General features: G+C 43.0%; 2 protein-coding genes across 2 annotated transcripts; both read left to right on the top strand.

The window, feature by feature from the left end:
* The first annotated feature begins 18 nt into the window (after positions 1–18).
* On the top strand, positions 19–1204 carry rrs1 (ribosome biogenesis regulator 1 homolog). Its single transcript, XM_043689432.1, has one exon. It carries the CDS (start codon positions 85–87, stop codon positions 1060–1062), a length of 978 nt encoding a protein of 325 aa, XP_043545367.1. The 5' UTR covers positions 19–84; the 3' UTR covers positions 1063–1204.
* Positions 1205–4439: 3235 nt separating this feature from the next.
* On the top strand, positions 4440–22616 carry adhfe1 (alcohol dehydrogenase iron containing 1). The gene is made up of 9 exons (XM_043689270.1): positions 4440–4761; positions 7303–7340; positions 8203–8246; positions 8390–8443; positions 11230–11384; positions 13372–13568; positions 16579–16656; positions 18656–18761; positions 22445–22616. The coding sequence occupies exons 1-9, from the start codon at positions 4709–4711 to the stop codon at positions 22599–22601; spliced, it is 882 nt and encodes a 293-aa protein (XP_043545205.1). The 5' UTR covers positions 4440–4708; the 3' UTR covers positions 22602–22616.
* The last annotated feature ends 382 nt before the right edge of the window (positions 22617–22998 follow it).

Raw genomic sequence — 22998 nt, 5'->3', positions numbered from 1 at the left:
CCGCCGCCGCTCCGGCCGTTGGGAGATCACGTGGCGCGCGCTCGGAGGAAGTGACGACACCGGCGGAAGTGAGGTCGGGTGAAGATGGCGGCGCTGGCGGCGGAGCAGCTGGTGGCCGAGGCCGAGCGCTCGGTCCGGGTGGAGCGTCCGGTGGAGTTGGAGCTGGACCTGGGCAACCTGACGGCGCTGGACACGAACCCGCTGGCGGCCGGGGCCGGGGCCTGGCTGCGCTCCCTCGCCCGGGACAACACGCAGCTGCTGGTGAACGCCGTGTGGCAGCTGCCGAGCGAGAGGCTCCCGGAGGGGGTGGTGGCCTCGCTGCCCCCGCCCTCCACCCGCATGCCCCGGGAAAAGCCGGTGCCCAGACCCCGGCCGCCCACCCGCTGGGAGCAGTTCGCCAAACTCAAGGGCATCCGGAAGAAAAAGAAGAGCGGCCTGGCGTGGGACGAGGGCCGGAAGGAGTGGCGCCGCCGCTGGGGCTACCAGAGAGCCAACGATGAGACCAAGGAGTGGGTCCTGGAAGTGCCCGACTCCGCCGACCCCAATGAGGACCAGTTCGCCAAACGCGTGGCCGCCAAGAGGGAGCGAGTGGCCAAGAACGAGCTGAACAGGCTGCGGAACATCGCCCGGGCCCAGAAGTCCAAGGTGCCCGGCGCGGGGCTCGCCCCCACCCCGCAGCCCAGCAAAGCCGAGCTCGGCGAAGCCATCCGCGTGGCGAGGGCCTCCACCGCTTCGGTCGGCAAGTTTCAGGAAAAGCTGCCCAAGGAGCAGGAGCCGAGGAACGCCGGCAAGAGGAGGAAGTTCGAGCCCCTGATCGGAGACTTCTCGGCGGAGAGGCGGAGGCAGCTGGAGCTTCTCGACGTTATCTCCAGCCGGAAACCCAGACTGGACACCACCAAGGCCGCCAACAGGCAGCTTCGGGAAGACGACCAGGAGCAGGCGGCGAAACGGAAGAAAATGCGGCCAAAAGGCGGGAAAGGAGGAAAAAGTCACAATCGCAATAATAAGGGGAAAGGTCAACATCGGAAATCGGGCATGAAACAGCTTGGGAAGAGAAAATGAGCCCAACTGAACCCTTAAATACTGTACTCTTGTTTTAGAGAACGTTGTAATTTTGCGAGGACGTACCTTATTTCTTTTTTCAGAATTTATGTTCTGACAGTTGTTTTTCACGAACTTAAAATAAAGTATTTTGTATTTCTTATGCATCTGAGTAACTATATATAAAAGTAGATGATTATACTTGAGACGGCTTGAATTGTACCCATAGCCATTTGTTTGGTTTAAAGATTGTCATTGAAATTGCCTGTTACTGTAATCCTGCATGCAGTTGACTGCTTCAAAAGGGTTTCATTGGAATTATTGTAAGACACTGTTACAGTAATTAACAAAACCTGAAAGAACTGCAGATGCTGTAACTTAGAAATAAAAACAAGATACTGGAAAAGCTCGGCAGATCTGGCAGCATCCGTGCAGAGAAATCAAAGTTACGTTTTGGGTCAGTTCTGAGGAAGGGTTACCAGACCAGAGACATTAACTTTGAATTCTATTCACAGATGTTCTGAGCTTTTCTGACAACCTCCGTTTTTGTCTTTGACTGATATTGAAATTGACAAATTAATTTTGGTGACATATGTTTGACTTTACAAAAGTAAAGACTCTGTATTTGAATGTACATATCATTCCTAACAAAGTAAGTGCATTTATAGTGCATATTGAAATGAATTGATAGCTAAACATAAGCAGGTTTGGGTTCTGAATATTAACATTCAATAAGGTTAGGTTGTTGTAGTAATTAGTTTGCAAGTAGGTTCCATGCTTGAGTCTGTTTGCACATTGATTTGTATATATGTCAGAACACATTGCAGAACAATATAAAATAGCTGTTCACAAGTAGAAGGCAGTGTCAAACTTTAAGTAAACCCTGTGTGGGATTGCATTTGTAAATCAGATGTTTATAGTTTGAGGATCTCTCGTATTAGGTAAAGGTGGAGGGATAGCACTGTTAACCAAGGCTGAGATCTATGCAGATTGCCTGATTTAGGAAATCAGGGCACAGAATCTCTGGGTGGAGATATTGAACAAGGGAAGTAAGTGACTAGTGGGGTTGGTCTGAAACCCACCATCCTCTAACAGTAGCCACAGTTTCGGACAAAACATGTGAAGAGAAATATTGCGGTGAGGGGATGGCAATAACGTTAGGTAACTTTAGCTATACTAAGGAAAACATCAGATTGGTAAGAGTAGCTTCGATGAGGACTTCATAAAAACTATCTTGAAAACATTGTAAAGCAATGTTTCTGAACCAGCAGGATGTGTCCCACCTATAGTCTAGTGGGATTCTGTTCTAAAAATAGCTATTAAAAGTTCCAAAACTAAAAAAAACTATTCAGATAAGAATTAAGATACTAACTATTTACACATATTCTGTTGTTCACATGTATATGAACAATTTAACAACAAAGCTATTCAGAAACTGCTACCATTTTCTTCTGTATATCTTTATGAACAAGTCTACAATGGCAACTATTAGAACAGTCTTCAAAGTGAAACAGTTCTTTGCCGTTTCAACATTAAACTGCTCGTGTGACACCCCTTTTCAAAAAGGAAGGGAGGCAAAAAGCAGATAACTATAGGCTGAGTGGCTTAACAATTGTTGGAAACGTATTGGATTTGGTTATTGAGGTAATAGAATATTTGGAAAATTGTGATCCAATCAAGCAAAGTCAGCATGACTTCATGAAAGGGAAGTCGTGTCTGTCAAATATACTAGAGTTTTTTGAGGAAGTATTAACCAGAGTGGACTTCCAAAAGGCCTCCCACATCTCAAAAGGTTAAGTCATAAGAGCCCCTGGTGTTGGAGGTCCTATATTAACATTAATAGAGAATTGGATCATGGCCAGGAAACAGTGAGTGAGGTTCTGGTGACCTGTTAACAGTGGAATTCAACAAGGATCAGTGCTGGGACCACATCTTACAATATTGATTAAAATGTTGGAGGAAGGAAGTGAATGTACAGTAGCCAATTTTGCAGATGACTCTAAAACAGGTGGAAAGGCAGGCTATGAGAGGGATACAAAGTTTACAGAGAGATATTAATAGGTTAGGTATGTATGCAAAAGGTTGGCAAATAGAGTGAAAAATGTGAAGTTCATTTTGGAAGGGAGAACAATATTATTTAAACAGAAAAACTGCAGAAAGCTAGACATAAAGATACTTGGGACTTGTGCATGAAACAGTAGGCTAGACACAGTCAGCAGGTAATCAGAAAGGCTAATGGAGTGTTGGGGCTGAAAATGTGTTGCTGGAAAAGCGCAGCAGGTCAGGCAGCATCCAAGGAACAGGAGAATCGACGTTTCGGGCATAAGCCCTTCTTCAGGATGGAGTGTTGGCCCAAATTTCAAGGGTTTAGAGTATAAGAGCACTGCAACTGGACAAGATGCTGATGAGATCACATCTGGAGTACTTTGAGTAGTTTTGGTGCCTGATTTAAGAAAAGATATTTCATTGGAGGCAATTGAGAGAAGGCTTAGTAGGATAATCCCAGGTATGGAGGGATTGTCTTATGAGTGAAAGTTAAACAGGTTGAGACTACTCGTGAGTTTAGAAGATTGAGGTGATCTTACTGAAATATGTAGGATTTTTAAGGGGCTTGACAGGGTAAATGCTGAGACGATGTTTTCCCCTCATGGCAGAGTCTAAGACTAGAGGAAATAGTCTCAGAATAAGGAGACACCAATTTAAGAGTGAAATGAGGAAGAATTTCTTTTCTCAGAGGGTTATGAGTCTTTGGAATTCCTTGCCACAGAGAGCTGTCAGGGTAGAGAAATTTTGTATATTTAAGCCTGAGATAGATGCTTAGGGTTATGGGGCAAATGCAGAAAAGTGCACGTGAGGGACATCAGGTCAGCAATGATCCTATTGAATGGCAGAGCAGGCTTGAGGGGCTGAATGGCCGCCTCCTGTTCCTTTTTCTTATGGTCTTCTTAGCCAAGAATTGATGTGGAGGAGCTGGGGTGTATAAAGTTAAAAAAAATCCCACAACACCAGGTTATAGTCCAACAGGTTTAGTACGATGCACAAGCTTTCGGAGTGGTACTCCTTCATCAAGTGGACCGTTCTCCACAACCACCTGATGAAGGAGCAGCGCTCCAACAGCTAGTGCATCCAAATAAACCTGTTGGACTATAACCTGGTGTTGTGGGATTTCTAACATTAGCCAAGAGTTGACATGCTTGCCTATGAGATGCAACCAGAGGTGTTATCATCTCATTTTGTTTGGTTTTTGCAATTTAGCAATAAAACATAAGACAATTTTTAATACCCCTCAAAGATCTGGCGCAGCCAAGTGGAGTGGCTGAAACAAACCAAAACAGAAATTGCTTGGGAAACTCAGCAGGTCTGGCAATATCTTTCGAGAGAGGCGCAGTTCTGAGGAAGCGTGAGTGGACTCGAAAGGTTAACTGCACAGAGGCTGCCAGACCTGGTGAGTTTCTTGTTTGTTTCAGATGTCCACAGCTACTTGTTTTATCTAAGTTGCGTGGGCTCCTGTTTTCAGATCCTGCGCTTTTGTTTTATTCTGTGCTTTTCTGGAATATCAACAAACATTGCTGAATTTAAAAGCAGCGCTGCAACAGGACTGAGGAAATGTTTAATTTGTGAGAAACTGCGTGCCCCCATCCCAGAGTTCTCCACTCTCTGAAAGGGCATGGCAGGTCGAGACAGAGTTACCCACTTGTTGAAGCAGCTGCAACTGGCGTCGTAAGTCAATGAAGGCAAAGCAAATGACAGTTTCTCTTTCGTGCAATGCCAGTGCATTCATCTTTCCGCTGTTTAGACTGAATTTGCAAATAGTATTGAGCTGTTGGGGTGGGGGCAGGGAGAGTCACTGTCAGTACTGGGATCAGCAGCTTTTGCAGGAACAGGGCGCCACTCTATAAGCAATGAATCCGGAGCAGACCGAGCCCATAGCTGCTTCTAGCAGCAAGGACAGCAGATTGTATCTGTCGGTCCCCAAGGACACTAGCGGCTTCTGAATGTTCTCCAGCAATGTTCCCAGTAACTGCGCTCGCTCAGCCTGAGCTGCATTTGCAGGAATTGAGCTGCAGTAACTCTCTCACATTGGGCCTGATTTATTATGTGCACCCAGACAATGTGTTTTCTGGCAGTCACATTCATTTTGGGGTCATAGTACCCAAAAAAATACTAAACAGCGATGTTAAACCTGAATGGAAGCTACCATTAGTGAAATGTCATGATCAGATTGGAGAAGGATTTCTTTTTAGAGTGTTTGTCCCTGGGGTATGCGGGGTGCTAGCAGAGGCAATATTTGTTACCAATCTCTCATTGCCTTTGAGCATTTGGCAATGAGCCCCTATTCCCCCCCCCCCCCCCCCCGCCCTCCTGAACCATTAGCAGTTCCATCTAGTGCAGGTACACCCACAGTGTTGTTAGGAAGAGTTACAGACTATGACCTAACCAGAGTGAAAGAACCAGGGTATTGTTCCAAGTGAGGATGGCATGTGACTTGAGAGGTTTGCAAATGATGGTTTCCGATGTGTCTTCTGCCCTGTCAATCTCAGTGGTTGCAGGTTCAGAGGGTGTCTCATTGCAGTGTTAACTTGTAGACAGTATGCATTGCTGCCATTTGTTCTGCTGATGGAGGGAGTGAATGTTGTGATGTCTGGGGTGCAGGGGGCTGCTTCCTGTTGAGTGTTATCAAACCTCTGGCCTGCTGTTGGAGCTGGACTCAACCAGGCAAGTCTTAACTTGTGCCTTGGAGATATGTAGACTTTGGGGAGTTGGGAAGTAAGTTATTAGCCATTGAATCCTCTGGTCTGCCCCTATAGTCACAGTAATTATGTGAATGGACCAGTTCAGTTTCTATTTATTGGTAATCCCCAGGATATTGATGGAGGTCAGGGATTAAGCAACAGGAATGGTGTTGAACATCATGGGTAGGTGGTTCAATTCTTTCATGTTGGAGGTGGTCATTGCCTGGCACTTGTGCAGCATGAATATTTCTTGATACACATCTGAATGTCTCCAGGTCTATGTGTGTGTGTGTCAATATCTGAGGAGTTACAGTGAACATTGCCATCACTGGTGAACATTGCTATTTCTAAATGGGGAGGTGGTGGCCTATTGAAATTATCATTGGACTGCTAATCCAGAAACCCATGTACAAATCCTGCCATGGTGGAATTTGAATTTTAAAAATCTGGAATTAAGAGTCTGACGATCACCATGTCATCATTGTTGATTGTTGGAAAACCCATCTGGTTCACTAATGAAGGAAACCGCCATCCTTACCTAGTCTGGCCTACATGTGACTCAAATCTCACAGCAATGTGGTTGACTTTTAACTGCTCTTTGGGCAGTTAGGGATGGGTACTGAATGCTGGCCTAGCCAGTGACACCCTCATCCGGTGAATGAAATTGATGATATGCCCTAAAGATTAAAAATGAGGCCAGGTGGGTTGAATGTAGGACCAAAAATACCCCAGCTTAGAGTATGCTAAACATCCCCAAAGAGGCAGAAGGAGATAGGAAAGCAAATATGTTGGCAAATGGTTGAGAGTATAGATAGGGCTGTTCAACTACTTTTATATTACCTTGAATAAGACCAACATTAAAATAAAGTTTTGCGATTTACATATGAAAGAACTGAAACCAACATGGTCATTCTAAAAGATGAGAGATTTAACAAACAATCCAGGTCTTTTTCAAGATATAATTTCAGTTACATCACACTGTAAACTTTTGCTATAAATTCTGTGTCTTAGGATCTTATTCTCCACAACCACCTGATGAAGGAGCAGAGCTCCGAAAGCTAGTGCTTCCAAATAAACCTGTTCGACTATAATCTGGTGTTGTGTGATTTTTAACTTTCTGGATTTAGTTTTAGTGAGGGATTGGAGCATCAGAATCATGTGGAAAGCTGTGCCCATGTTTCAGTCACTGAGGCCTATGGGTCTTATAACCAGCCTTGGCACCTGCTCCCCAGTGCTGTCCTGGGACTCAGAAAACCCGAATCCTGCAAGACCCTGTCTCCAGGAGATGAAAGCAAGATAGCTGTGGCAAGAGACTGATGGAACTGGGTTTCTGAAATCAGGGAAACAACATGGCTTGTTGTATTTCCTGGTCCATGTACAGTAAAGCAAATGTGAAACAATATTTGACACATATAACTGCCATATGATGATTTAATGCTGATTATTAACCACAGCCATCTTTGTAATTCTTTTATACTTAGAGAAGTAATACCATTTGAATACCTTTAATTCTTTATTGTTTGTCTAGATGTCGGTGCCCTGCTCACTCTCACGGTTACTCACAAGGTAATCCTCAATTATGAGAGCATTATTCAATGCTATAGAAGGTGAAAATAGCACACAAGTCAGAGATAAATAATTCTATTTAAAATATAATTTCAGCAGTTTGGTTAAAACATCAGTTAAAATACTGGCAGTTGCCTCGTGATCTGTTAATCAATTCAAGAATATAAACTTGTGTCAGTGGCTGTAATAAATGGCTGGATGCATTTTTACCAAGGTCAAAAATCACACACTTTTTTTGTGTGTGTTTCTGATTAACTCCAAGAGGAGTTTGATCTTTGATACCATGATTTCTATGGTGGAACATGACCTGACCAGACACCAGGATATAAACATAACAATCTCAGAACATAACATTGGATTTAGGCTTCAGATTTTACAATTTTCAGCATATTGTAGTACAAGTAACTTTTGGGCATTAGTGACTACTTTCTCCTGCTGAGATCGAGGAGCTTAATTATTTTTCAAATCACTGAATTATTACAATCCAAAGGAGGCCATTCAGCCCATTTTGTCAATAGAAAAAACTCCATTAAGTGCTCTGTGAAATCAGGTTCAGTTGCTGACCCACATTGTAATGTGAAATTTCCCACTGTATTTAGGAGACAGGTGATAACACTGGGATTTAAAAATTGTTAATCTCTCCACAGCAGTTGATAGTTGCTGAGCATAATTGGGAAACAGCAATTTTGGCGCAATTTTATCTGCACGTTCTAACTATCAGTTTGTGTTCAGAATTATATTGTAGAGATAGGCGTTCTTCACAGTCATTTCAAATTGTTTGAAATCTTGAGGTTCCCGTTTTCTCTGCAGTGTGGTGTGAGGAAGCTGTGAATGCTTTTCAATGTTGTTGTTTATGTTTCAGCACCAGAACATGTTGCAACCAGGACAACAGATTACGCATTTGAGGTACAAATGTTTCATTTCAGGCGTCGTGAGTCTTTTAAAACTCAATCATTTCATCATTCAGTGTTGTGGGAAAAGTTATAAAAAAAGGAATTGAATTTTATTTGCAAGGCTGATGATCTGTACGGATAATTATTCTGTTTTAGATGGCCTGTTCCAACATTCGATATGGAGAAGGGGTGACAAATGAAGTTGGGATGGTAAGAATGTTCCCTCTCAGATTATACCGGTTGTTTTACACGTGGTATGCAGCACAGAAACAAGACATTCAGCCCAGTTTACAGCAGCACAGTGGCTCAGTGGTTAGCACTGCTGCCTCACAGCACCAAGGACCCAGGCTCAATTCCACCCTTGGGCGAATGTCTGTGTGGAGTTTGCACATTCTCCCCGTTTCTGTATGGGTTTCCTCCGGGTGCTCCGGTTTCCTTCCACAATCCAAAGATGTGCAGCTTATGTGGATTGGCCATGGGAAATTGCCCGTAGTGTCCAGGGATGTGCAGGGGAGGTGGATTAGCCGTGGGAAATGAAGGTTTAGGGGGGATCGGTTTGGGTAAGATGCTGTTTGGAGGATCAGTGTGACTCAGATGGGCTGAATGGCCTGCTTCCACACTGTAGGGATTCTATGAATTACTCCATACTGGTATTTATGCTCCACTCAGCCTCCTTTTATCTTACCTCAAATAAATCACCCTCCCCTCTAAATAACTATTAGCTTCCCCATAAAGGTTTGGATATTTCTCTGACTTTATTTTCATCTTTCTACAATAAATATGTTCAATCATGCTAGTGAGGATTAATTCGGCAAAGAATCACGAGGATATTACTTGCTTCGTAATTTTGTCTGTTCACTCTTTAATGCACTTTAACCATTCAAACAGACCTCGGGATCTGCTTTTTTATACAGAATTACAGAATGAATTGAAGTAAAATAGCAAAGTAAAATTCATATAGATGGAGATAAATGACTAATAAAGGAGCACTCATGTTAATAGGAATAGTTTATAGACCACCTATTAGTATTTCCTGCCTCTCCCCACACCTTCACTAAGTTAAAAGCCCTCACATTTCTATTGCCCTACAGTTTTGTTGAAAGGTCGTTCACCTGAAAGATTAATTCTGTTTCTCTGCACAAATGCTGCCTGAGCTGCTGAGTTTTACCATTTCTGAGATTTTCAGCATCTGCAGTATGTTGCCTTAGTGTTATAAATTGAGTTGGTTCCTTCAACTATCCGATATTGTGGAGAGAATGCATGGTGTACCTGGCTGAATTTGTGTAGCGCCTCCGACGGCAGCTCTGGTGTTCAGCGACTGTGTCCCACTGTGCAGAGTTCGGAGAGGACTGAGCCCAGTGCCACAGGCCATTCTCAGTTCTCCCGGCCACCAGCATCTGTCGGTGCTCGCATGTGAAGTGTAGACCCCAGTGAACTCTCAACGAGAACCCATTGTGGTGTGAGTGTTTGCACAGGAGCAAGACTGTGGTGATTTGGTCATTGACAAGTTCATAATTTTGACAATTATCACTGTCCATGGTACAGTTATGATTAATTACAGTCAGCATATGTATTTCCCAATCTATCACCAGTTGCATGTGAGATTCCTGTGTCTTTGTCTTTGGCTGAGAGGCATACAGAGATGACACTTACCTCCTGGGCGTTGCCTCTAGATCTTTATACAGTTTGAATTACTCACCATGACCAACCTCTCCCTTTCCTGTAATTTTTCTCATCTCAGACAAGGGTGAATCAAACAGATTTGTGAGTGAGACGATATCAACAAGTGGATACCCTGCAGCCTGTGAGGCTGTCGAAGAGACAGATGTATGGTATTGCAGAAGGATTGAGATGGGTGACAATGGTAGTTGGATGAAGGGAAGGTGATATAGTGATGGCAGTGGCTGGGGTGAAGAGTGAGCTGATGGAGATTTCTGATCAATACAGAGTGAAAGTGTGGAGGACCTAATGAAACAGCATTGCAGAATCAACAAAAGTACTCCCATTTCTTGGCCTGGCTAAATCATTAACTGCAATCAAGATCTGGGGATAACACACCAGCTCATTTCCTCAGCAACTTCCAACCTGGCTTTTTCTTTGTTGAAAGACATGGGTTTCCTCTTCCCATGAGAAAGTAGGTCCTTCCTGCTTCTTCCTGTACCCAGGAGTAATCACAGCAATGCATCATTCAGTCTGAGTGCTGACCTTGCTTGATGTGTGCATTCCCTCCTAAACTCCTCAAACTTCCATTCATGCTTTTCCCCTTTAAGTGGAACTAAGACTGCATCCTATGGTGTACATCACAACCACTGTGCTCTTTGGAGACACAGGATCCAGAAGTCAACGCGGATTGGTTCAACTGTAGACGGACCGAGTTGACTTGTAACCCATGGTATGGCACAGCTTGCCTACCTACAGAAACTGAAACTGTCCTCACAGGAATATCGAGCACGATGTGTCAAGTGTAGCCAGAAACCCTTTCCTTTTCCGTGACATCGACATTGATTTGCCAGTCACCCTTTCATTTAGCAAACTGACGTGTCTGTCCTGAACAAGCAAACACAAAGTATAAAAACCGAAAGAACTGCGGATGCTGTAGATCAGAAACAAAAACAGAAATTGCTGGAAAAGCTCAGCAGGTCAAGAAGCATCTGTGTAGAGAAATCAGAATTAACATTTTGGGTCCAGTGACCCTTCCTCAGAACACTCATTTGATCCCCTGAAATGTAAATGCTGATTTCTCACCACAGATGCTTCTAGACCTGCTGAGCTTTTTCAGCAATTTCTGTTTTCTAACACAAAGTGCAACTTGTTTTACAAAAGTCAACTCTTTGTCAGGATGCTTGAAAGTAACTTGGAACCTTGGTCTTTTTTTCCTGTGTTTGAGATGCAGCAGAGGGTAAGAGTAGAACTCTGGCAAATGTATGAGCTGTTCACTAATTTGCTGTTCATATGTTTTTCATGTTAAAACATTCCAGCATTTGGTATTTCTGTAGGATCTACAGAACATGAAGGCCAGGAATGTTTGTGTCATGACTGACAAGAATGTAGCCAAACTCCCTCCTGTTAAAGCAGTCCTGGATTCATTGGTTAAGAATGGAGTAAATTTTAAAGTATTTGACAAGGTCAGAGTGGAACCGACAGATGGAAGGTAAGCAGTAACTCATTGTGAGTTATGGAGTAATATCATTGTGGTATTATTGTTGCTCATATCCCGAGTATTACTATTCCACTATTAGTAATCTCTCAATTTAAAAAGTCTGTACTTCAACTGGGTATATATTTTGAAGAAAATGCCTTCCACACGACACATTTAGCACAGGTTGAAGAAATTGCCTCATGTGGACATTCCTCACCACAGTGACCCAACAGATAGATAGGATAGTAAAGAAGGCATTTGCCTCTATTGGTCAGTGCATTGAGGATATGATTTGGGATGTCATGTTGCGGCTGTATAGGACATTGGTGAGACCACTTTTGGAATACATGTGTTCAATTCTGGTCTCCCTGGATAAGGTGCATAACAAAGGTCTTTTTCCCAGGGTAGGGGAGTCCAAACCTCGAGGGCAGAGATTTAAGGTGAGAGGGGAAAGATCTAAGGGACAGCACTTTCACACAGAGGGTGGTGCGTGTATGGAATGAGCTGCCAGAGGAAGTGTTGGAAGCCGGTACAATTACAACATTTAAGAGGCATCGGAATGGGTATATGAATAGGAAGGGTTTAGAGGGATATGGGCTAAATGTTGGCAAATGAGACTAGATTAATTTAGAATATCTGATCGGCCTGGACGATTTGGACCGAAGGGTCTGTTTCTGTGTTGTACAAATGACTCTGAGATGGTTTGCATTCTCCTCCAGGCAATGGGACAATAACAATAATGTGGGTGGGAAGGCCAGTGGCTCTCCATCTTGACTAGGATTTCCTTCTGAATCACTGCTGGCTTCCTCTTTACTCACTGGAATTCTGATGAAGGGCTTATGCTTGAAACATCGATTTCCCCTGCTCCTTGAATGCTCCCTGACATGCTGTGCTTTTCCAGCGCCACACTTTTCGACTCATTATTTCTATTATCAATAGGGTAGGCTGAATGGGCGGCACAGTGGCTCAGTGGTTAGCACTGCTGCCTCACAGCTCCAGGGACCCCAGTTCAATTCCAGCCTCAGCCAACTGTCTGTGTGGAGTTTGTATGTTCTCCCTGTGTCTGTGGGGTTTCCTCTGGGTGCTCCAGTTTCCTCCCACAGTCCAAAGATGTGTTGGATTGGCGATGCTAAATTGCCGATGGTGTCCAGGAATGTGCAGGCTCAGTGGGTTATCCCTGGGGAATATAGGGTAAAGGGATGGCTCTGGGTGGGGTGCTCTTCGGAGGGTTGGTTTGAACTCACTGAGCTGAATGACCTACTTCCAGATCACTGTACAGATTCCAGGAAATAAATGGATTCCAACAGAAAGCAAAGGTTTTGACTAGTGGGGCGATGGGAAGGATCTGCAGGCAATTATATAGACTAAAATATAAATGAAACAGGAAGGGCGAGGTCCAGACAGAGTAACCTTGGGGAGGAGGTGAAATTGCCTGTGAATAAGCTGAATTATCCAGCTGAAGTAAAACGATACTTCCAAGTAAAGTGATAGGCCTTGTTAGCTAAAATAAATTAAACTGCAACTAATGTATTGTGCCAGTGAAATAGTCCAGGCTGATTGTTGTGCTTGTTAGGATCAGTTAGCTCAGCACAGATTAGGGAGATAGTTTCTCGTCAACCTATTGTTACACACCTCTGCTGCAAGTGGGACTTGAACCCAGGCCTCCTGGCTCAGAAGTAGGGACACTACCACAGCATTACAGGACAGCTACCAGCGTAGACTAAGGATAAAGCCCTGTATGCATTCAGAATCCCAGAAGCTCTTACTTTCCAAGTGGAACTTACCTAAAATCCCGAAGAAGGGTCGCTGGACCTGAAACATTCTCTCCACAGATGGTGCCAAACCCGCTGAGCTTTTCCAACAATGTCTCATTTACCTAGAGCTCTCCTTTTGAAAAAAAAAGCAAAGTGTAACACTTGTTTAATTTTTTAGTATATACTATTCTGATGCGATGTTTTGGTTTACATTGATTATTCTCCACTTTTTGAAACTATATTAGCTTCAAGGAAGCAATAACATTTGCTCGTCAAGAACAATTTGATGCGTTTGTCGCTGTCGGAGGTGGATCGGTGATGGACACATGCAAAGTGGCCAACCTTTACGCCTGCAGTCCCGATGCTGAGTTCTTGGACTATGTCAATGCACCAATTGGAAAAGGCAAACCAGTTGTTGTTAGTCTCTGCCCTTTGATAGCAGGTGAGTCTGTGCTGCTGATTTCATTCTGAGTTGGTCTGTATTGTACCATTTCAATTTTTCTGTGTAACATACAGATTGTGATATCCAACTTTGTGTTTAGAGAGGGAACAATGGAAGTGAAAAATATTGATTGGCAGTGCTACTAACTCCATGCGAAACTGCGCAATGTGCAAATAATGAAAATGTGTGATATTGATTTAAGTGCTTGACAACATCATCAACAACATTAACCATCATCAAACATCCATTATATCAGCACACGCAGACATTGGACCCTGCTATAAATGTACCAACCTGTTCAGTTGGTTAAACATTTATTGTCATGTGCAATCTATTTTCATTTTGTATTTGGTATATTCTTAATCACCACTTTTTTCCTTCAACTTTTAATAATGTAAGATCATTCAAATTGTGGACTGAATGATTATATAAAGGCGGTTTTCAGAAAGATCATCACTCACCAGTCTGTATTATACTAACCTATAAAGAGCTGCTGGTTCAAATAACTATGAGTTCGCTTTACTAATTTAAATCAACTATCTTGTCAATTAGAATCAAGGTTCACAATAATTTGTTACTCCCAAAATTGGAGCTTTAAAATGGTGGAAGTGAAAATTATTTGCAGGCGCAAATTTTATCTCTCCATATCTCTTTTCCCGCAATCTTTCCCTCCCCTCTGCCCACTGTCCTCTCACTCTGTCTGCATTCTCTGCTCTCCTCTTTGCCCCTTTGAGTCTTTCCTCCATCTCAGCACTCCTGAAAAATGCTGTTAGTCTTGATTATGTTTACAGTGCCATTGGAGATTAACTGTTGATGCAGTCATAAAGATTGTTGCATATAATGTAGCCATATAACAATAGCAACAGAACTCCCATTATAAGACTGCCCTTTGAAATGTGATTGATCTGCTGCCCCACCATATTCTGCTGACCCCCCACTAACCACATTGTACATGTTGCCCACTATCTGCACCTCCATCACCCCCAAATCAGGCTCCACTCCAGACACTATCCACTTTTGCCTTTAGTCCATGGATTCTCCTGACTAAACCAATCTCTCCCTAACTGTTCTTCCACTGTATCCTTTTTATTCAGGCTTGCCATCTGACATAAATATTTCAGCAATAAATCATATTTAAATAGTGTAGTTTAGGAGTTGGGAAGTCATGTTGAGGTTGGTGAGAATCTTCTGGAATACTGTGTCCAGTTCTGGTTGCCCTGTTATAGGAAGGATATTATCAGACTGGAGAGGGTTCAGAAGAGATTTATCAGGATGTTGCTGAATATGGAAGCTTTGAATTTTAAAGAAAGGCTGAATAAGCTGGGACTTTTTTCACTGGAACGTAGAAGGTTGAGAGGCAACCTGATAGAAGTTTATAAAATAACGAGGGGCTAGCAAATTTTGAGAAGATTTGTAGCTCAGGCTGAGGTTCTGGGTGTAAGTTTGCTCGCTGAGCCAAAAGGTTTGTTTTCAGACGTTTCGTCACCATACTGGGTAACATCATCAGTGAGCCTCTGGTGGTATAGTCCGGTTTTATTTATGTGTTTATGTTTCCTTGGGTTGGTGATGTCATTTCCTGTGGCAATGTAATTTCCTGTGGTGATGTAATTTCCTGTTCTTTTTCTCAGGTGGTAAATAGAATCCAAGTCAATGTGTTTGTTGATAGAGTTTTGGTTGGAATGCCGTGCTTCTAGGAATCCTCGTGCATGTCTCTGTTTGGCTTGTCCCAGGATGGATGTATTGTCCCAGTCGAAGTGGTGTCCTTCCTCATCCATATGTGAGGATACTAGTGAGAGTGGATCATGTCTTTTTATGGCTAATTGGTGTTAATGTATCCTGGTGGCTATGGGCCAGGAGCGGCAGATGGGGCTAGTTTAGATTGGGATTATGATCGGCATGGACTGGTTGGACCAAAGGGTTTGTTTCCCTGCTGTATGTCTCTATGACTTTATATCATGTAATTATGAACTTAAGGGATTCCCATCCAAATCTCAACTTCTATTACCTCTGCCAGTTCACACCCATGTGGAAGGTCGTTTAGGGCCTATATATTGTTATGAAGATGTGGGTGTACTTTAAGAGAGTTAAAAGCAACAGAACCACCAGACATAGCACCAAGTGTTCTCAATGAGGCAACAATGTATGTAACACTTGGTCGAACAACTTGATTAGCTTTTTGCCTGGATACAAAGACAAATTCAAATTTGGCCAATCAGTTTAAATTATACCCCGAAAAAATACCAATTTCCAATCAAGTTTGAATTGAGTATATTGACAACCTTAAAAGCCAATGACACAATCCAATGCTTTGGGGTATAATACTGGGGGGATATTGATCAGTTGAGAGGAGAACTGCCAAGTCCTAGCAAGTAACAGACTGCTTGAAAAAAAATCTTTCTTAAAAGTACCTTTTCGATTAGTAACCTGTGATGCAGAAATTCTGAACAAGGAGAAAAGAAGATACAGGAAGATCCGAAGATAAGAACCTCAAGCTGCCTGGTTTTTGAGATAAGAAATGTTGATGTGTAAATCATAATTGGGAGTTTTATTGGACTAGTATTATAGAAGGGAAAGTAAAAGATAGGTTAGAGAAAGAAATTGTAAATAATGGTTAGTTAATTATTCTCTATTATACTTTAAGAAATAAAGTTGTTAATTTTTACTTTACATAGTTCTTGGCCACTCGAATATTTACAGATTACTGCATGGGATAACTCTTTTTTGTGTTGCTGGTTTTACATTAAGCAGGAGGGTTTACCCACGTGACAATATTTATACCTATTGTCAATTAGCCAAAAGAATGTTTCATGTGTCATGTTTCTTTAGTCATTACAAATCTTAAAGGAAGACAGATTTATGTTTCTGCCGTGCCTATAGTGACATAAGGCCATCACGAGCCCCATCTCAGCCCATTTCTGTAGTCGGCAAATTAAATGTTGGAAGTATATATATGTATATTAAAAAAAGCATATAGCTATTAACTAATCACATTTTAATTTTTTATTCTCAGTTCCTACGACAGCTGGCACAGGAAGTGAGACCACGGGTGTGGCAATATTTGACTATGAAGCTATGAAAGTTAAAACAGGTACAAGTAACCATGACGATGCAAACTGTGATGAGGTGGCTCTTTCCCATGTTAATTTGGTAAGGGTATTTATAACTAATTACAAATCTGATCCATAGAACCACAGCAGCACCTTCAGAATCCCCAAATAGCGTGTGCACATTTTGTGTGTGATTCACAGTACATGTGATTATTGTTTAGGCTTTTGATTTGATTTGATTTGATTTGATTTGATTTATTTATTGTCACGTGAATCTTGTTACAAAAAAGGGAATAGTGTTGTATAGTGTTGTCACTCTCTGGCACTACAGAACTTAATAGGCTACAGATCTTTAAACACAGGAAAATAAACCGAACCATAGAATGTAAAGGCACAACAATGCAGAAATAAAGAAAGTGTCCAGTTTTACAGCCCTTCTTGTTAAGTGCTCCATCACAGGCCTGTTGGCCAGCCATGAGTCCCCTTCACTGCACCATCGCGGATGGAAGGAAACTCGCCTGCTCTTCAGCACCATCTCACCACCACCACCACCACCGATGCCCTGGCGACTGTGGACCTCACCAATGCAGCCACTGCCGATGCTGCCAGGTACCCGCACTGATCCCAAACTCTACTCAACCATGAGCCCCCTTCGGGCCCACTTCGCCAATGCAGCCCCCGCCGATGCAGCTGGGTCTTGTACTGGGCCCAAACTCCCCTCCACCACCATCTCCAGGAACGCGCGCTGGACGCAGACGCTGTCAGGAACCCCAACCTGTCTCTAACGCCACCACACTGAGTCCCATGCCATTGCGCCCAGTCACAGCTGCTGATGTTGTCACCACACCAAGCTCCTCACCGAGAGCCCAGTGCAATAAAATAAAAAAGAGAAAAAAAGAACGAGAGAAGAAAGGATAAAATAAGAAAAGAAAAGTGAATGGAGTGGATAAACTCAGGTTCCAGAAATATCAGGGAAGGTGACCATGGAGAGTCCATCAGGCTCCTTCCCTGCAGGAGCTGGAGATATTTGCAACATCTGAGTTTGCTACAGTGAGTACATCAGACAGGTCACTGCAGCCTGAGATGTTATATCCCGTCACCTACTGGGGACTGGGTTACAGTCACACCCTGACTTTGATGGTTCACAATGGCAGGTCCTGGCTTTGCCTAAGGCAGGGGTATGAGCTAATCTCTCCCTGCCTCCAGAGACCACGGCAGAGATTCCTCATGGGAATTGGACCGATACTGATGAACTTAGTGTTATTATCTTAGAATTTTATCAAGAGGGTGACTTAGGACTGAAATGGTGAGAAATTTCTTTAGTCAGAGAGTGCTGAGCCTGTGGAATTCACCACCACAGGGAGTAGTTGAGCCCAAATCGTTGTGTTTTAAGAAGGAGGCAGATGTAGCTCTTGTGACTAAAGGGATCAGAGGATATAGGGGAGGATGGGATTAGGGTACTGACCTCTCCCTGCTATAAGAAAGCTGTTGTGAAACTTGAAAGGGTTCAGAAAAGATTTACAAGGATGTTGCCAGAGTGGGAGGATTTGAGCTACAGGGAGAGGCTGAACAGGCTGGGACTGTTTTCCCTGGAGCATCGGAGGCTGAGGGGTGACCTTATAGAGGTTTACAAAATTATGAGGGGCATGGATAGGGTAAATAAGCAAAGTCTCTTCCCCAGGGTAGGGGAGTCCAGAACTAGAGGGCATAGGTTTAAGGTGAGAGGGGAAAGATTTAAAAAGGACCTAAGGGGCAGCATTTTCACGCAGAGGGTGGTACATGTACGGAATGAGCTGCCAGAGGAAGTGGTGGAGGGTGGTACAATTGCAACATTTAAAAGGCATCTGAATGGATATATGAATAGGAAGGGTTTGGAGGGATATGGGCCGCGTGCTGGCAGGTGGGACTAGATTGAGTTGGGATATCTGGCCGGCATGGACAGGTTGGACCGAAGGATCTGTTTCCATGCTGTAACATCTCTATGACTCTATGACTGAGCTGGTTTTGTTTTCCCACTGTCTGCTGAATATTCCATTTTAGGTATTGCCAGCAGGGCTCTGAAACCAGTGCTTGGAATTGTGGACCCTTCGCACACACTGCACATGCCTGAGCGAGTGGCTGCTTACAGTGGATTTGATGTACTTTGGTAGGTAATCTTTCCAGGTTCAAAATTGTCTTAGCAACTGCTCCCTCTCTGCTAGCACAACATCACTAGAGATGTGGTGGAAATCACACCTTCCATTGCTGCACCAGTGAGCACAGATTTGGAGCAACTCTGAAATAATTGTAAGCAAACGTAATAAAAGTTTAAATGATCGAACGAGTAACATTCTGTGTAGAAATTTCAGTATGTCTATGATTATTTAACATGTATTTTTCTTAGTTTGATGAGCTTTTTTTTACTAATTTTGTCAAATTTGAAAATGCATATTTTGTTGTAAACAATCAGATTTCTCACATAGTCCTTCTGTATTGGCTGAGAGATCTCTGAACATCTCTTGAGAATTGCAGCTATTCACTTTATACATTACTGATCGAAGGAACTAAGGGCAGTATTGCTAAGCTTGCAGATGACACAAAGATAGGTGAAGGGACAGGGAGTGTTGAGGAAGCAGGGAGGCTGCAGAAGGACTTGGACAGGCTAGGAGAGTGGGCTAAGATGTGACAGATGGAATATAATGTGGGAAAGTGGGAGGTTATGCATTTTGGTAGGAAGAATAGAGGCATAGACTGTTTTACAGAAGGAAAAAGGCTTCGGAAATCTGAAGTACAAAGGGACTTGGGAGTCTTAGTTCAGGATTCTCTTCGAATTAACAGGCAGTTAGCAAGACAAATGCAATGTTAGCATTCATTTCCAGAGAGCTACATACAAGAGCAGAGATGTACAACTAAGACTGTATAAGGCTCTGGTCAGACTGTGTTTGGAACATCGTGAGCAGTTTTGGGCCCTGCACCTAAGGAAGGATGTGCTGGCCTTGGAGGGGGTCCAGAGGAGGTTTACAAGAGTGATCCCAGGGATGAACGGCTTGTCGCATGAGGAGCAGTTGAGGAGGTTGGGTGTGTACTCGATGGAGGTTAGAATGATGAGGAGGAATCTGATTGAAACTTACAGAATACTGAGCGACCTGGGTAGAGTGGACATGGAGAAGATGTTTTCACCGATAGGAGAGACTGGGGGACCCAAGGGCACAGCCTCAGACTGAAGGGACGACCCTTTACAACTGAGATGAGGAGGAAGCCAGGGGGTGGTAATTCCATGGAACCTATTGGCGCAGAGGGCTGTGGAGGCCAAGTCATTGAGTGTGTTTAAGACAGAAATAGACATGTTCTTGATTTGTAAGCAGTGATCAAAGATTACCAGGAGAAGGCAGGAGAATGGTGTTGAGAAACCTATCAGCCATGATTGAATGAAGGCAGATTCGATGGGCTGAGTGGACTACTTCTGTGGCTATATTATATTGTCCTAAAGTACAGGAGCTGTCTGATTCTTCAGATTGTTGGAATTAGTATAATGCGCTCATAGTAGAGTCTTATCTTTGATAAATGCTGTGAGGGTAATTTTTGTTTGGTTTTTCTTAAGCAGCCAAACTTGTAATTTCAGTCATATTTCCGATATAATTTTCTTCCATGTAATTGAGATGGTCTCATTCTTGATCTTTTGGATGTTCTAACTTTATAGTGTCTGTAACATGCAATACAGAAACATAGAGTCATACAGCACAGAAACAGACCCTTCGGTCCGATCAGTCCAAGCTGAACATAATCCCAAACTAAACCAGTCGCACCTGCCAGCACCTCCAAACCTTTCCTATTCATGTGTTTATCCAAGTGTCTTTTAAACGTTGTAATTGTACCCACATCCACCACTTCCTCAGGAAGTTCATTCCACACACAAATCACCCTTTGTGTAAAAGATTTGCTCCTCATGTCTTTTCAAAATCTCTATCCTTAAAAATGAGGCCCCAGTCCCAAAGTTCTCCATCCTAGGGAAAAAGACACCCACCATTAACCTTATCTATACCCCTCATGATTTTATAAACTTCTATATGGTCACCTTTGAACCTCCTGCACTCCAGTGAATGGCTGTTACTACACTGTTTTTGTCAAATATGTCAGTTAGGCTAGGGAAAGACCAGGCGGGTCCCAGTCCTGACTATTGAAATAGCTGTTGGGAAGTGTCTATAGATGGCCATCATGGCTGTGATATCCCAAACCCAGTGCTCAACACTCATGTACAATATTGGTAACTTAACATGCTGAATGATCAGACCCATATCCAATGGCATGTCTTCAAGAGGTAAAATGAACATTGTATCTTGTCATCAGACAATCAGCTCATCTTTGGCATATAGTTGTATTGTGATAGTTAAATATGAAATAATTATTCTGTTTTTTTCTTCAGTCAACATAATTTCATTTTCCCAGAAACCAATACATTCTTCCAGTTGCAGAACAATCTCTAAATTATGGTGTTGAATTTCAACAAATGTTTGATCAACATTTAATATAAGCTATATTTTGCTAAAGGGAGTTGAAGCACACACCCTTGCTAAGGATAATGAAACCTTTATTTATTTATTTAGGTGAACACTTGAAACAACATGGCACACAAGGGTCTGGGCAAACTGCTGGGAAATGGATTGGTTTGAGGGTTGGTGCAGCCAGAATGAAACATGGAGCCTCTTTTTCTGTTACAAAACACTGACTGTAAATTACATTTAATGTTCAAGAAAGAGACCACATATTGTTTTGCAGCTAATGCTGTCATTAACAACCTCTATGAACCTCTCCAAACTGCACAGTATAAAAGGCAGGAGAGCACTGTGACATCGATTAAAGTCTTACTCGCTATTCACCTGCTGCTGCAGATAACGGAAGGAGATTTCTGAAAAGCTAGTGGGAGGCTTTGAGGAACCATTATTTCATAAAGCTTCTGAGAGGGAGTAACTCTACCTAATTGGAGACCTTATAAGAGCGATGAGATGAAAAAGAGCTGGAAAAACCGGAGGTAGTTGCCTCAGTAAAGACCAGACTTTGGCGCTTAGGAAGGAAGGACGGAGTGGGAGAGCAAGCTGACAGGGTCGGTGGATAGCAATGTAGCAATCTATCACATTTATCCATCTGTGAAATTGCACTGTAAACCAGATGCTGGCAAACATCATCAAATCAGCATTTATGGCCAAGGCTGTTGCTGATAAACTAGAGTTCGGACTATAGTGGGGCAAGTTTAAGAAGAGCAGCCAAAAAAAATTAACATAATTTTCACCAGCTAATCAAATTATTGGAAGGCACATCGACCATAAACCAATCAAATTGCTCAAATAGCAACAGATGGTTCTGATGCAAAATTCAAAAGACCAATCACAGTGGCTCAGTGGTTAGCACTGCTGCCTCACAGCACCATGGACCCGGGTTTGATTTCAGCCTCGGGCAGCTGTCTGTGTGGAGTTTGCATGTTGTCCCCATTTCTGTGTGGGTTTCCGTCGGATGCTCTGGTTTCCAAAGATGTGCGGGTTAGGTGAATTAGTCATGCTAAATTGCCCATAGTGTTCAGGGTGTGTAGACTAGGTGCATTAGTCAGGGGTAAATGTAGAGTCATAGGGTAGGGGAATGGGTCTGGGTGGGTTACTCTTTGGAGAGCCAGTGTGGATTTGTTGGGCTGAAGGGCCTGTTTCCACACTGTAGGGATTCTGTTCTATAAATCAAACTGTCTAGAACTCTCTTTTTAATCACGTAGAAACTTTTTTAAGTTCCAACAGTCACATTTAAATTCCTCCACACACAGGAAATACATTTAAAGTTGTTGATATTCTCTGTTCTTGTTCACAGCCACGCTCTGGAGTCCTACACCGCACTCCCCTACAACCAACGGTCACCCTGCCCATCTAACCCAATCAATCGTCCAGCTTATCAAGGGAGTAACCCCATCAGTGATGTCTGGTCCAAGCATGCCTTAAACATCGTGGCAAAATATCTGAAACGGTAACACGAAACCGATCTCTAGCTATGACTGGTTAAAACTCAGCCTCAGAGTGAAGAGATGACCCTTTAGAATTGAGATGAGGAGGGATTTATTTTGGCCAGAGGGTGATGACTATGTGGAACGTATTACCACAGAGGGCTGTGGAGGCCAAGTCATTGAGTGTATTTAAGACAGAGACAGATAGGTTCTTGCTTAGTCAGGGGATCAAAGGATATGGGGAGAAGGCAGGAGAATGGGGTTGAGAAACATATCAGCCACGATCGAATGGGGAAGCAGACTCGATGGGCCAAATGGCCTAATTCTGCTTGTCTTAACTTTTAGAGTGCAGTGACCCTTCTTTAGATATCATTTGATTTTAATAATGTGGTGTTTTGCGTTTGAAGAGGAGTTCGACTTGCAA

The sequence above is a fragment of the Chiloscyllium plagiosum genome, chromosome 4, assembly GCF_004010195.1.
Source record: "Chiloscyllium plagiosum isolate BGI_BamShark_2017 chromosome 4, ASM401019v2, whole genome shotgun sequence".
NCBI lineage: Eukaryota > Metazoa > Chordata > Chondrichthyes > Orectolobiformes > Hemiscylliidae > Chiloscyllium > Chiloscyllium plagiosum.
The sequence above is the reverse complement of the archived record's forward strand: the minus strand, read 5'-3'. Positions and strand labels throughout refer to the sequence as shown.

Excerpts from the sequence above, each read along its gene's own strand:
- rrs1 (XM_043689432.1), top strand. The coding sequence starts at position 85 with ATGGCGGCGCTGGCGGCGGAGCAGCTGGTGGCCGAGGCCGAGCGCTCG.
- adhfe1 (XM_043689270.1), top strand. The coding sequence starts at position 4,709 with ATGGCAGGTCGAGACAGAGTTACCCACTTGTTGAAGCAGCTGCAACTG. Across the intron at positions 8,444-11,229 it reads TGACAAATGAAGTTGGGATG|GATCTACAGAACATGAAGGC; the intron begins GTAAGAATGTTC and ends GTATTTCTGTAG. Across the intron at positions 11,385-13,371 it reads GTGGAACCGACAGATGGAAG|CTTCAAGGAAGCAATAACAT; the intron begins GTAAGCAGTAAC and ends AAACTATATTAG.